We start from the raw sequence: 15,221 nt of genomic DNA, 5'->3' as shown, positions 1-15,221 counted from the left end.
TGAAGCGCGAAGAGGAAGCTCGTCTGCAGCAGGAGGAAGGTGGCCGTGGTGGTGGTCGCCGTTCGAGAAGCCGCACTCGGGACAAGGAAGATGCAACCGGCACTGGCACTGCTGCTAGTGGTGGTGTTGGTGGTAAATCTAAACCGAAAAACACTGTGCGCCAGATGTACAAACCGGAACCGGAGGACTATGTTGATGAGGAGGAAAAAATGATCGAGGAATTCATCGAAGCGGACGTGCCGAAAGAGTCCAAAAAACCGCCAGCGGCACCCCCTGTACCCACGGAAAGTGGCGTAAAGAGCAGCGACCCCGCTAAAGGAGCGCCAGCGTCGGAGAAGAACTCACGCGACCATTCGGTAGCGCGGCGGAAATCCGTGGAACGTGGGAAATCCGGCGAGCGGCAGGATCGGAACCGAAGGAAATCGCGCGATAGGTCACGGTCTAGAAATGACCGAAGAGGTGGTTCACGAGATCGGCGTGCTTCATCTCGCGATCGTCGCTCTTCACGCGATCGCCGGCGCTCTAGATCCGGTGGGCGCCGATCACCCGTTGACCGTGCGCGTAAACGTGGTAGCCGTTCGCCACGCGATAGACGGGCCAATGATCGTGATGGTCGTCGTCGGTCACGCAGTAGCTCTCTGTCCAAGAAAGAGAACAGTAAGAACGGTAAGTGTGGATATCAAAAAGGCTGTTCGATGGTCAGTGGATGGATTGTAATCGTTTGCGGGAATTTACAGGAAACGGCAATTCGGCCGCTCTGTCGAAACTGCAATCCAAGCTCATGAACATGGCTGAAGGGAAGAAGGGTCAGGGCAAGAAAGGAAGCCCTAGCCACTCATCGGCCGGTTCTCGATCTCGTAGTCGGTCTGGATCCGTGAAACCGAACAATCGCAAAAAGCCGTCGGTCAGTCGTTCACGATCGGGATCGAAACTAAGGTAGGTCCCTCCCTAACTCACTGCAATTGGTATATTTTAATCTATTAATTCATCTGACACATTGTCTAACCGGTACAGAAAATCGGCAAAAGGACGTCCCGGAAGCCGATCTCATAGTTCGAACGATTCTTCTGATTCCTCCTCGTCCAGTAGCGAAGATGAGCCGAAAACGAAGGCGACCGGGGGCGGTGCGAAGAAGCGTAATGGACGGAGCAGTCGTAGCCGGAGCCACAGTCGACCGAACCGTCGAGATACATCACGTTCCGGCAGCAGCCGTTCTCCTTCGAGGGGACGCAAAGGATCGGACGATTTCGAGATCCAGAAAAAGGAAAACAGTGTCCAGAAGAAGCGTCACTATCGCTCGAATAAGGACTCATCGGATTCGGAGGCGGCCGAAGCACATACCGCCAAAGGAGCACCACGCCGTCGGCCACCGGATGCAGATAATGATTCAGATCGTCGGAAACCGATGGCTGGGAGGGGAGGTGGTCGAGAACGCGATCGACGGTCTGTTTCGCGTGGACGTGGTCGTGAAGATGGTCCCCGCGGAGGCCGTAATGCGCGATCCCGATCTCGTTCCCGGTCACGCAATCGTTCCCGATCACCGAGGCGAGGTCGCTCGCGATCTCCTGGCCGTCCGATTGGTCGTGGGAATGCTCGGTAAGAGAACGCAAACTACCGCACCGAATTGATAACAGAATGAACAACAGTCTATAATGCGTTTCCTTTCATGTTTTCTGATTTTCTTTTCATTTTCCTTTTCTTTGTTTTCCCACCCACTAGTGATGGCAATTTCAATCGACATCGTTCACCTCCGTCTCGTGGTGGTGGTGGTGGTCCAGGACGAGGACAAGACAATCGAGATCGCGACCGTGACCGTGACCGCGAGAGGGACCGGGAGCAGCGCGATCGCGAACGAGAGCGAGATCGTGACAGGTCCGGCGGAGGTAATGCGCAAAACCAGCGTTTTGGAGGAGGACCTTCGAGTCCATCGCGTGGCAGGCGACCGAACTCTCGGGAACGGGATCGAATGCAGAATGAAAGGGATCGTCGTACCGGCGATGGAGGTCGTAACCGTGATGCTGCGAATGCACCGAAGTGGCGTCGTTCGGCCGATCGTGGGGAACAGCAGCGAGGCCACCAGCAAATGGGACCACCGGCGTCGAACCGCTACGACGAGCGTGATCATCGCAACAATCGTGAGGCTACCGGTAACCGTTCCTCAACCGGTGGCCAAGAGCGCGACAGTGTAGAGCAGCAGCACCAGCAGCAACAGGACCGTCTGAATCGTAGCGGAAGTGGATCGGTACGGGGTGGACGCAAAACCTCCGAAAGCCCTGCCGGATCTACCGGTAGCCATCGTCAGTCAGCTTCTAGAAACTCTAATACACGCGAATCGAGCGACAGGCTGGCCGAGGATGCTGCAGCCGAACGGCAACGCAGCTCAACGGAGCATGGATCCGCCGAGAGGGCTGATGATCGCCGTGCTGGTGCACGTAAGCCACACACACAGCAACCAGCAACAGCTAGCGCCGCCCCTGTGGTAGCTTCGGAAACGAAGAAACTGAACGATCAAATTGTTCCAAAGGAAACGGTATCGGCGAGCAGCAAACGTGCCACTGCAGCGGTGGCAACGAATGAGGACAAGAGGGAGTCCAAATCGTCATCTGGCTCAACGCGCAGTGCCCGGTACAGTAGCAGCCTCTCACGGACACCTTCTCCCTTCCTGAAACCTCACGAACGCGAAGCGTCAGATCTTGTCGCCTCGGGTCCTGGTCAGCGAGAGGAAAAAACCAATGTATCTGCAGCAGCCGCTAGTGCCAGTACTGCGACTACTGCCGGATCTTCTGTTTCTCAAAAAGCACAGAAACAGCCGAAAGCAGCTAGCACTAAGCAAGAATCGGCTGTCAGTTCGGGCAGTGAAGACGAGGAGGAGGACGACGATAGTTCGGGAAGCGAGAGTGAAGATTCGAGGAAAGCGAAGAAGAAGCTATCTCGCAAGGATGAAGATGATCGGAGGCAACGGGAGGCAGCCGCATTGCTGGCTGCCGCAGCAGCACGCAAAGCGGAAAAGCTCAAGAAACGAAAGGCGGACGCGAAAAAGCAGTCTGGAAAACGTCGCTCATCATCCTCCTCTTCATCCAGCAGTGAGGAAGAGGACGATGATCGCAACGCCAAGGATGGCAAATCGTCGGACGAGAGCGACGATAGCGATAGGCGGAAATTGAAAAGCAAAGATCGACGTCCACCAAAGAAAGCCACTCGCAAAGAAGAAGCAACGAAGACTGGCACCGCCGTGGAGGATCATCGGAGCAAATCATCGAACACCGCGACCGTTGCTCCGGCGAAGGAAAGCGACGTGACGGCGCGAAAGGTTCACCGAGACAGCGGCTCTAGTACACTTGCTGCCGATTCACAGCCAGGCAAGAAGCGCAAACACTCGACCACGGTTGAAGTCGATGAGAGCAAGGCGAAGCAAAAGGAAAGTTCCAGCTACCTGTCCTCGAAAGCGAAATCAACTGCCTCCAACAGTGCCAGCTCCGGTGTGAAACCGGCTGGTGCCATTGCAGAACCCGAGTCATCCTCTTCAAGCGACTCCACGGAACGCCACCGCAAGAAGCGCCGCAAGGAGAAGAAGCGTCCACGGGACGCTTCGGAGGAGGGTAGTTCCTCCGATTCCGAGTCCGGCAGTCGGCGCAAGAAGCACAAGAAACACCGGAAGCATAGCAAGAAACACAAGAAACACAAGAAGCATAAGAAATCGAGCAAAGGAGGAGGTGGTGGTGGCGGAAGCAGCAGTAAGTACCGAGGTGGCAGCTCCTCGTCCTCGTCCGACGATGAGGAAGAGGTGGTGCGCGAAGGGAAGAAACGCGGATCACAGTCGCAGGCCCAATCAGCGACGACAACGACGACGACGGCGCTCGGTGGGCCAGCCATTAACGATGATCTAGAGCGGCAGTTGCGCGAACGGGCGCTCAAATCGATGAAGAAACAGCAGAGTAGCACCTCCGACTGAAAGCGCCACCAGGCCCCAACGTCGCCTTCATCACCCTCACCGGTGCGGCGTTGGGGTACAAGACGAGTCATTCTGACGCAACGTCGTGAGTAACTTGCGTTACTATTAGTACTACAACTATTACTACTATTACCGCTGTTACTATACCGTGCAACTCCTTTAACGAACATTCGGTTTCGACAAAGGTTTGCTCTCCAGATGTCCGATAGTAGAGAGTAAAACGTGTATTGCGTATGCGTGCGCGCATACGAGCGTTCATTGTATAGGATATTGGACAGAAGACGAGCGAGGGAAGATCAGGCGCTAGTGCGTAATAGTCTATTTACGCAAATGTTTAAGGATTTCAAACAAATCACACGACATACAGCCCCCCCCCCACCCTTCCCTCTCCTTCCCTCTCCTTCCCTAAGGAGGTGTTCCCCCCCGTCAACGACCCCTACAATTAACGATCGTATGGGTATGCGTGATCGGGATAAAATTGTTCCTATCCATTTCCTCTCAAAAGCAGGTTGTGTTGATTCGGTTTTAGAAGAGCGGCGTCCACCCCCCTGTGCGCTGATCACGGCAAGATGAAGTCGATCGAGCGGTCGATTGCGTGCACATTGTGTTGGTAGTTCCGCGAACGTGATCGCGGCTGCTCTGGATTCTTCATCCTTTTCCTGAAGTATTTGTACCTTTCCGTAGGCACACACACACACAGGACATAAGAAGTTTGATTTAAGACGCAAAATAGCTAATCGGAAAGAGACTAGACCAAAAGGTGGCGGCGCCTTGCCGCGTACCAACAATTGGTTGTGTGTATATCGTTTAGCGTCGATCGGACTCGTCTTTCTCTCGTCTTAAACTTCCTCTCTCTCTCTCTATCTATCTTTCTCTTTTAAAACTACGGGATCTCGACTCCTGGATGCCGGTCCTGGGAAGCGAGCTGCTGCTAGGCTAGGGTGCACGCGACACAAGCAAACATAATTGAGCAGACTTTTTAGCTTTTAAGTGAACGTAGCTCACTTCCCCCGAAAGGAGAAGCGAAGCGCGCGCGAGATAGAGAGAACCAAGTAATAAATTAAAAATAAATCACTTCACGCTGCCTCTTCCCTACGCCCCCTCAGACCCCCTCCTCCATACCATCTCTATCAAAGAAGTTGTCTCTCACTATCACGCTATTTCGATTTACATTGATTGAGCATTGGTCCGGTAGGGAAACGAGTATGGATTTGACCTGCATGCTCTAGAATCTACAGATAAAGCCAAGATTGCAGATAGCAGGAATGGGGCGCGGTCCGGTCTGCTGTGCTGTGGATCGCCCCGCACTACATAAGATAAGTGTCGTGCAACGTGTGTTGTGTGTGTTGTGTCTGAATTTTCGTACATTTGCCACACAGCGGTTGAGCGAGCGGCGGAGACAGGACATCCTGAGGAGTACACACGAGTAGCAAGCGCGCGCGCAGACGACTATAGAGGCAGAATCGAGCAACCAAAACGAAACAGCAAATAAAGATTAATAATCATATAGAGAACTACACATCTACACAGCCGCTCATACCGCGTGTACCACATGCTCGAGAAAGCGAAAGAAAGTTGTCCCCAAATTCTTCCTTCCTTGGATCCTTTTTTAGTTCGGTTTCGTAACGTTTGCAATCGTTTTGTAGTTATAATTTTGTTTTTGCGAAATCAACTCATCAACAAGCGAGAGCGACAAACAACACTAGTAGATACTGTGATATCTCACCTTAATGTACATCCGCAAATCAGCACCAAATGACGGTGGCAGTAATGATCGTAATTAGCTTGTAACTGATGAAAGCTCATGCTCAATGAAATACGTACACGCTGGTTAAGATTACGTACCCGTAGCCCCTATTTACGCTAGTCATCGTTTAGTAAATGTTCTCTTTAGTTTTAGTAAATCCAATCCAAGGTTTTGCCTAGTACATCCCGTTTACAGTACGGTGTAGCAGCCACGGTGTTTCTTTCTAGTTTAGTTTACCTTTTGCCGGTCACTGTCGTGTTCGTGTAGTCAATTCCGATAGACGTATTTATTTGTATTTACAAAAAATATACTAATGGCGTACGATACGCGCTTTCGTTTTTTAATTACTTTCCTTCTTCTGTTCTGTGGTCGTTTCCGTTCCGCTCTGTTCTGTTCTGCTCTGTTCTGCTCTGTGTCTTATCATTTACTCTCCCCTCTTGCCTCTTACGAATCCTATTATTAATAACTCACATTACACCTTAAAATGCTCGCCCCAACGCAGCAGGGGCTTGTGCAGCTTAGGTTTGGCGCCCCGTTCGACCAACAGCAGGAACCGAACGGTCGACACCTCGAAGAATAACTTAAAACATCCCGAACACACGGGATCAACTCTGCCTGCCCTAGGCCTTCGCTAGCAAGCTATCAGCTCGATTCCACAATAAATTCCGTTGACTTAACGTTGGTCCTATCCAGGCGTTCGTCTTGCCAACCGGTCCTTGAAGGTGGTTCCCTCGGGGCGAGGGAGTTCCTAGGGGATGAAGTTACCACCGGCTTCCCGTGGTTTATCGGTGGCATACTTTGGCTTGCAGACGCAACCACTCTCGACCAGCACGTAGTCCTGCCCGGTAAGGGTAACCGGCCCCAGCGGGATCACCAGAAACAGATACGGTACGTACGTTTGCGTGCACTCACCCCGCACAACATCGCACTCGGACGATCTGGTGAAAATGGCATGGGCCACAGAGAGACAAAAAGAAAGAGAGAGAGAGGGAAAGGAATGGATTATTATCGCTATAGGCTCACGAAAATGAAAGCGGCCCCGTGCTGCAGCGACCGGTAGTCCGTTGCAGTACCGACCGACAATCGTTGTCGCCATCTCGGACGTCGTCGTCGCCTTTGGCGGATGGAATGCAAATGCGGGCCGGTGAAAATCGGTCAAGTTTAAAGGCCACGAACGGAGTGGAGACACGGAATTCGGCATCGGTGGGGAGGGTGGAGAGTGCAAGTCCGCGAACGATATGTTAATATCCTTCAACCGTGGTAGGTAAAAGTTAAAACTTTCCCGCACCGATCGAGCACCGGTGTGGACCGATGGTGTGGAAGTGGTCAAACGGACGCAAAAACCGAAACCGAATGGGAGCAACAAAAGGGTGCGCGGTTCTGCACGCTCCTGCACTGGCACGGAAGACGGGTGCCCTCCTTCTCCTCCTCACGTTGTTTGCATAAATAATGGCTCAAAGTGGCGCGGGATCGCGGAACACCAAATACCACCTTCTTCCAACAAGGGCACCATAATCGCTCTGGCCAAACAACAAACGGTGGCCCATGATCGGTGGCGATCAAGGCGATTCGAGGGAGGACAGTTTCTACATGCTTCGGTAAGGCATCTGTAAATGGGATAGACGGGGAGGAAGAGAAGGACCGATCGTGATCGCGATCGCGCGTTACTTACTCGCACACCTCGAAGACGACTTGCTGCAGCAGATCGGGGAACTTCTGCACGATCGTGACCGGCTGGCCGGAAGTGAGACTGACGCCGTACATCGGGGCGGTCGTGTTGTAGCGCGTCTTGCAGAGCCTCGACGGCGTATCCCGGCACTGGCTACTGTCCAGTGAGCGACCTTCGGATGCGGGTGGGCGGGCGAGCGGGAACGAGAGGAAAGAGAAACAAAACGGATTGGTTAGGAAGAACGTGACTGGTGAGGCCACCTCTCGGGTGGGGGTGCCGGCCTTCTTGATTCGACAAAGTAAAATTGAAAGTTCCACAATGTCGCGATTCCCGAAATGGTGGTGCTGGCCACGTTCGTTGTTGATGCCGTGCTGTAGCAGGTCTGAAATAGAGTTCTCAAATACATCGTCACCGAAGACCTCCCTGAGGGACCATAAAGTTGGTCTCTAATGTGCCCATTTCCTGTTTCGGAATCGGAATTACGCCGGCGCATGGCGTAGAAGTTGTTCTCTAATGTCGACATCATTGTAGAGACACGGATCATGGAGGATGAACACCTGCGGGTTCCATGAACCCAACCGAATGCACTCCACCACCACGAGAGAATGCTGCACCGTGCATTAGCATACTGTCACATTAGCATCTCGCTGCATTGCCTTCTACCCCACGACCGAGAATGCTCTATCGCCATGCAGCGGGACATTCTGTTCCTGAGCAAAAAAAAAAAACCCCCAACTCCAACACCGCCCCAAGTGTGATCGCGTAAGCGCGTAACGGTTTTGTAGAAAGTGTCCACCCTAGGCCCACGAACCAGCGATAATGTCCGCTCGAAAGTTGTCCGCTCACTCGGCATTGCTGCTGCTGCTGCTGCTGCTCCTACTGCTGTGATGCTGTGATGTCCAAGCATCTGCGATCGTGCTCTCACTCCCCAGGCGGGGATAGCCATCGGTTGCTTGCGACGTTGATTGACCATGAAATGGGCTAGCGGGATCTTGGACAGCAGCGCGATCCAGCCATCATCGTGCGCCACACTTGTTAATTGTTTCTTCTTTTGTTCTTTTCACGCAGCGTGCTCACTGCTGCTGCTGCTGTTGCCGCTGCTACGGTGCCACCGCATTCTTGGTCATTTTGGAATCGCGGCATGAAATTGGCCACATTTTGCACGCACAGATCACGTGGCGTGCGGCCTCATTAACCAATTTTCGAAGCAAGCAGAACGATGTGCACGATTTGCCGCCGCCGGTATCCGCCATCCGGTAGCCTTTCGTGGCTATTAGTTCCACGCTGTTGCAGGGAGCCGGCAGAGAGAGAGAGACAGAGAGAGAGAGAAAACAATGGCCAATGACCTACCTCGTCACGTCCTAGCCTGAGAAAAGTCGCCCTGCTGGGCAACACTTTCATCGTCCCGGCGGTGAGCGGTCACCAGACTACCGGCTAACAACCAGACTCCGCCATTTTAAAGGCCATTGGCGGACGGACTCGGTTTGGTGAAATTGATGGTGAGAACTCGTGGAAAACGGTTGGCCACGGGCGGTTTCGTTTCGCCTTTTCCCAATCCAGCCAAGGAATGACACGAAGAAGGAAAGTGAAGGCCCCCGCCACGCCACGCCACGCCACGACCAGGTGGTCAGTGGCTTTCCGGAAACAGCTAAACGTACCGCCCCCCCCCCCCCCCCCCCCCCCACCGCTAAGGGTATCGCACCGAGCGCGTGTTCCCAAAAGTGAAGCTGTTGGAGGCGCTTGACCGCTGAAGGTCTCTTCATCGGCCATCGACAAGCGGCAGCGGGAGTAGCTTTTCCTTTCTCAGCCACCAACATGGCGATGATTTAGCGGAAAGCCGTCGTAGAAGGTCCAGAAGATGCTCCTCTCTCTCTCTCTCCCTCTCTCTCTCTCTCCCTCTCTCTCTCTCTCTGTACCGCTGACGTTACTTACTGTATCGTGTCCGGGCCGTCTCGAGGTCGGCGGCCTCATTGGCATCACCGTACGCCTGCAGTAGGGCCCGCTGCGTAATCTTGGGATCGAGCGTTGGCAGCTGGCTCATGCGGCCACGGCGCGATGAACCACCACCGCCCGGACCCCAGTTGGAGAAGGTCCGGGCCACCATGCTGGCCGGGTAAGGTGCGTTGTTCGGTCCGATGCAGTTCGGGCTGTCCGTCAGTGCATCACCGGAAAGATACTTCAGGTTACCGCTGCTCGAGCACTTCTCGGTGGCGCCGGTGGACCTGCCGGCCGTCGTCGCTGGACCATCGGACCAAAGCCTATGCCCACTGGTGGAGGTGGACGAGCTGACGAACTGTGCGGGAATGAGCAGTAGTGTCACCAGCTGTCGGGAAGAGAGAGAGAAGAAAAAAAACAGAAAGACAAAATGCAGATTAGTCAAATGTTGTTCAAGATCAGCGCCAGATCCAAGGTGCCCCAAATCCCACAAGAACTTCTGCACCGGAAGTGCATCCAGCTACGGTGGTGATGTACGAGTAGCCAGATGCCAGATGACTTGCCAGAAGAGTACGGTGAGAGCGCCTCACTCATCGCCGGAAATGCTTTTATGCTGCGTATATGCAGCAATGCTTTTATGCAGCAACAATACCACAATGTGACCGGGTAAATGGAGAAAGGAAATTTGTGGCCAACACCGTTGCTGAGTCCGTGGCCGGAGAGGAAAAACTAAAGAGTGCGCCATCTAGACAGGTCCTATTTAAATATTGAATAACTCCTAAATAATTTAAATGCTTAACATAGCACCTGTCTAGCTGGCGCATCCTGTACCGCCACGTGTTCCTTCCTGCCACTGCTCATCATATGCACGCTATACGCCAGGCCATCTCCGGAGGCTGCCAGCTGTTTCCCTACGATCCGATACGATCCCCGGTTGGGCAAAACTGGGTTAAGAATTATCGCGGCGTTGATTATCATCGACCAGTACCGCTTTCCGGTTTCGACAGCTGGCTCGGGTCTTCCCGAGCACAGGTGTTGCATCACGTATTTGCGGAACCGAAATTTGCCTTCCGCCTTCTGCTGGACACAGACAGGGATTTCGGGGGAGTGTAACGCCAATTGTTGCGAATTGCCGTTCGGTTCTCTCTCTTTTTCTTTTTCTCTCTCTTGGAGTGTCCTACCATCTGCTACCGGCGATGTGGATTACGGAAGATAATTTGACTGGAGTACTATCAGGTCTGCGGCCGAATACCGACTCGAGCGCCAAGTTCAACGAGTGCTTTAAGTAACGGTAAATACTGGTTCGGGAACGGGGCTTCTGAAAATCGCCATTTCCCCCCGCCATACTCTCTGAACTCCCGGGGAATACCCTTGCGATAAGCCATTGCGGAGAGGAAAGCATTGCGCGTTCCGGTGCGAAATTTCATTGCACTCCAGATCGCGAAGCAAATGATTTCATTTCTTGAAACGAACCAATTCACTTAACCAAACGTTAATGCGTCGGAATTTCTCCCGGTTCCAGGGGCAGCAAACAATAGTCGTCACGACATTGGACGTCACTGACGTCGTTGACAGTGCCCTTAATGATGGGACAAAACGAGCATAGCTACACCTCCAACGCTGGACCCTTTTTGGCAAGTTCCTGCTCCCCGCCATTGCCGTTTGCCTCTTTTTTTTCCAGAGAAAGAAGGTCAGTGGCGCGGCCATCGTTAAACGCACGCTGCTCTAGGTCTAAACATGCGATATGATCATTTACGATCAGAGCGAGATCCGGCACGCGGACCATTAGGAAGCCGGTGACACGAAGTGGTTCGCTGGCGAATGGTCGTGATTGTCCCCAAAAACCAACTGCAACGACACAGCTTATCACATATTTCGATTGGACTTCGATTGGATATTGACGCGAATCGTGTCTATAATGTGCTAATCCAAGGGAACTACAGCACGGGGAACGGATCTGCGGAATCGTAAACAATGTTAGACTTCCGCGGGTCATCCTCCGCCTCACCCGGGAAGCCAGCTTTCCCAAAAAGATCAACTAGCCACGGATTAGCAGCTTGTCACCCTCTCTCTCTCTCTCTCTCTCTGGCGCGCGCGCACACAATGGCGCATTATTGAAAATGCCATTCCCATTCTCCCCTGTTAACCCTCTTCGTTGGAACCCTCTACAACGGCCCCGCGGGGGGCGTGTAGAGACCATCATCATCTCCCATTGCAATTGGCTCGAAGGAAAGCGTCTCGGCGTGGCTCATCTCTCACGCTCACGCGGAACTCCCCCCCCCCCTCCCACCCCTTTTCTTGGGGCGAACCAGAGGTCCGCGCGTTCCACTTCCCAGTCCTGTCCCTCGAGGGGGCGGGAGCGGGAGTGGTAGACAGTCTGGGAAAGCCCGGGGGAGGCCACGCCAAAGAGAAAGAAGACGAACGAACGAACGAACGAACGAACGAACCACTGAGTCGAGTAGCGGTAGCGTGTTTTCATCGCTCGGTATGTCACCATCATCACTGCCCCCCTCCGGAGGGGGTTTCTTCCCCTCTCAGAGAAGATCCCCCCGGAATAGGTCCGTTCCCAGCGCAAGCGACAAAGCCGGTCGATCGGTTGGAGCTCCGGGCCGGGCCTTCCAGGAATGGATCGCTTGACACTTCTCACACGGGTCCGCGTGTTCCAATCGATTCCGCACCCCCCCGAGGTGGGGGGGAGGTGGAGTGCATCCCACCTTCCACCCCCCTGGGGGGGAGGGGGTGATGATTTTCCATTTCAATGGAAATTCCGACATCGACATCGTGGCGAGCGCGAACGGAAGACACGCGAGTGGCGATGATGGCCCACCCTCCCCCCGGGGTGTGCTTTATGGTGGAAGGAAAATTACTCACTCCCTCCACCCCACCCACTCGCCCTCTCGTACACACCAAGTTGACCCCGTTTTTCCCGTTCAAGCGATGGTAAGTGAATCGTTGCTTGGCGGAGTGAGTTGCGTGCGCGGTGTGTGTCGAGGGGGGGGGGGGGTGTTTGAGAGGGGTTTAAATTTTTATTGGTATTTCTAGTCCAGCCACCCTCCCCTCCACTTACTCCCCTTCCTCACCCACCATTAACACGTGTGTCTTTTGTCCGATGGAGCACCTTTCCTTCCTTTCTTTCGCACACACACTCTCTCTCTCTCTCTATCCCCCACTGGAAACAGACGTTTTGCGTGCGCCCGCGCGTAGAACGGCTTTCCGGCTTGGGGCTCCACCGTTCGGTATCGCGGCACCTTTGCGGCATCGATATGCAAATGTGCGAGAAATTCTTTGCCAACAACAACCCGCCACCCCCTACGCCACCATGGGGCCAAGCGCTCTCTATGGTGAAAGAAAGTGTTTTCATCGGTCGACCCCCCGGGCTAGAGGTGGGGCCGTGAGGTTTCAATTAATCACGGTAAAGGGACACCGGCCGAGCCGGTCGAGGGGTAGGAGGGGGAAATCGGTTTAGCGAAAGAGAAACCAACCGGTGGAAGGGGGGGGGGGGGCTCTTTGCATGCCCTCGGCCGCTAACTTGTAAACAGATAAGCCTGTGCTGTGTATGTGTGTGTGTGTGTTTGGAGAGCCTCGCGGAAAAACAGCCATTGTGGCGCTAGCCAGTTGAGGTTAGGTTTGCTTTCGATTTTCTTTTTTTTTTAAATCAATTTTCCCTTTTTGTAATTACTTCCCGCTTTGCTTATCTCCCTCTCTCGCGCGATAGTGTTAGCAAAAAAAAACTGTCAGCGAAGCGACTTACTATCACCGATTACTTCATCGACACGTGAAATACCATGGTAGGCCAGCTTCTCGTGACAGCTTTCTCTCCTTTCATCTACTCGTTTTTGTTTCGATCGAAGCAATCCGCTAAGCAATGTGAAGAAAACCATCTTTGTTACCTTTGATACATTATCGTATTAATAAATTAAACTTCATTTCGATAACTGATGTTGCGACTTTCGTGAATATTGAGCTTTGTTTCTGATATTACTGACTAAAGGAGTCCAATGTTCAAGTAAGTGCAACTGAGAAAACCGCTACAACGATTCTTCAAAATATCACTTGAATGTACACTACAGAATATTTTAAAACATAATTTGTTCACAGGACACTTCACTTTTAGTTCAAAACCTCACGGAAACTACCGAAGAACTGACACGCGCGCTTTGAGGATGGAAAAGCAGGAAAAAACACACAACAGCCTCAGCTTACTCACAGTTTACTATGGTTCGAAATGCTTCTTTCTTAAATTTCCATACATCCCAGAAATAGTCCTAGCATCCTTAGGTTCCATCCACCTCGAAATCGTCTTGAAGTATTCTGAAGGAAAGACTTAAGAGCACTTCACTATTCAAATTTGTTTCGTGAAGTTGTTTTTAACATTTTCCTAACCTTTCATGAGTATTGGGAATTTACTAACGTTTCAAAAATCGATCTCTATCGTTGCATTAAAATTACTAGCGTTATCGTTTTGAAATTCTGAATACTTGAGCTGCACATGATCAGAAACACATATTTTTTTCTCTGACTATACTATTTGTTGCCTCAAGTACAAAGCTTCTGTACAAAACAAAATCATTGAAAGATCGTCCCTCTTCAAAACACAAAACAAAATCGAAAAATGTGTCATAAGGAGTTGTGTCATATGGGATTACCGTAACATTTAGTGAACACTGAAGCCGAATAACAAAAGGAAAACCGAAATAGAACGAGCAGCAGTATGCTAATGAAATCCCACCAACCAACGTGGCATGGCTCATCGATCAATCACGAAGATTTGACCCCTCCCCAAACCGCCCGTCCCTCAAAACCCATCTCAAACATCACCAGGTATGCTAATGAAGAAGGGTCCCCGACCCAGGTAACGTTCCACGGTGCATGCAACGAACGGTATCCTACCAGGACAGCGCCAGGCATCCATCCAAGTGATCGCAGTGATTAGTGTCTGCTGTCCAAAACAACCAAACAAAAACAACCGAAAAAACCCGCTAGACCCACGGCACCTGGCACCTGGCACACAGCAGCCGAACAAGAGAGAGAGAGAGAGAGATCGAGATTTGATCTCGTCTAATCGATGGCTGGGCGCGTGCCCGACCACCCTTCTGCCGCCTTTCTTTCTTGTTCCCCCTACCTCCGCGGTCGTGCATACGTTCTGCTGCTTCAATGGCAACCCAACGACGAACCTCACGTTGACCACTAACACACTAACTGTGTTAGTGGAATAGACACACCTTTCCGGCGTTGCGCGCGTTCTCGGCCCGGGGGGATGGTCGGTGCGCGGCGGTGGAGATTCGGTTTCTCGATGATCGGTCTCTCGTGGCCGCCGTCATCACCGCACCACGCTTGGGGTCGGGTCGGTTGACCCATTTTCTGGCTCTACGCCTTCGCGTCGATCTTTATTATCGCTCCCCCGATTCTTTCCCCGTCCCTTCCCGCTGCCCTACACCCTCGCCCCCTCCCCTGTGTGCTCTGGATGTCGTAAAACTTTCCAAACTCCAGCCACCGGGAAGGCGAATCCCCCGCGGGAGGATAGATAAAAGAAAAGGCGATGCGTGCGTGAGCGTGTGTTTCGCGGGGTGGAAGGGTGGGGGGGGGGGGTGGCGAGGTGGGTGACGATCTCAGAATGAATGAATGCCAGAAGAAGGGGAGATCTCTTGTCTCATATTTGGGTCATAGTGACAAAGGGTGCCAGTGTGTGTACGTTCCTGTGTGTGTGTGTGCGTGTGTCCACGGCGTCTTTCTCGCTGGGCCTTTCTCGCATCACCACAGTTATGCAAATGAGCAGCACCAGTTTTTTTTTCTCTTTCCTCTTGTCCCAAAAGTGCTAAAAACCATCCAATGGCCATGCGTAGGTGCTCCCGGATAGAAACTGCACAGAATGGCCGCATCTCTCCGCTCTAGAGCGACAACAACAACGTTTCTGCGAA

The 15,221-nt window shown here is 52.7% G+C and overlaps 2 protein-coding genes across 2 annotated transcripts in view; one reads left to right on the top strand and one right to left on the bottom strand.

Moving 5' to 3' along the window:
* Positions 1-6,038, top strand: part of LOC125953849 (serine/arginine repetitive matrix protein 1) — a 7,059-nt gene extending 1,021 nt beyond the window's left edge. The window contains exons 2-5 of the mRNA XM_049683646.1: positions 1-666; positions 738-936; positions 1,015-1,596; positions 1,720-6,038. The exon at positions 1-666 is cut by the window's left edge and continues 376 nt beyond it. Of these exons, the coding sequence (XP_049539603.1) occupies positions 1-666; positions 738-936; positions 1,015-1,596; positions 1,720-3,952 (3,680 nt within the window). The 3' untranslated portion in view covers positions 3,953-6,038. The remainder of the gene's footprint in view (positions 667-737; positions 937-1,014; positions 1,597-1,719) is intronic.
* A 54-nt stretch (positions 6,039-6,092) lies between these two features.
* On the bottom strand, positions 6,093-9,622 carry LOC125955636 (uncharacterized; the record flags this gene model as incomplete). The annotated part of the gene is made up of 3 exons (XM_049686774.1): positions 6,093-6,637; positions 7,372-7,540; positions 9,301-9,622. Coding segments are annotated over 3 exons (681 nt in total), but the record flags the coding sequence as incomplete, so codon positions are not given.
* Between the last annotated feature and the right edge of the window lie 5,599 nt (positions 9,623-15,221).

Source organism: Anopheles darlingi, chromosome 3 (genome assembly GCF_943734745.1).
Source record: "Anopheles darlingi chromosome 3, idAnoDarlMG_H_01, whole genome shotgun sequence".
Classification (NCBI taxonomy): Eukaryota; Metazoa; Arthropoda; class Insecta; order Diptera; family Culicidae; genus Anopheles; species Anopheles darlingi.
The sequence above is the reverse complement of the archived record's forward strand: the minus strand, read 5'-3'. Positions and strand labels throughout refer to the sequence as shown.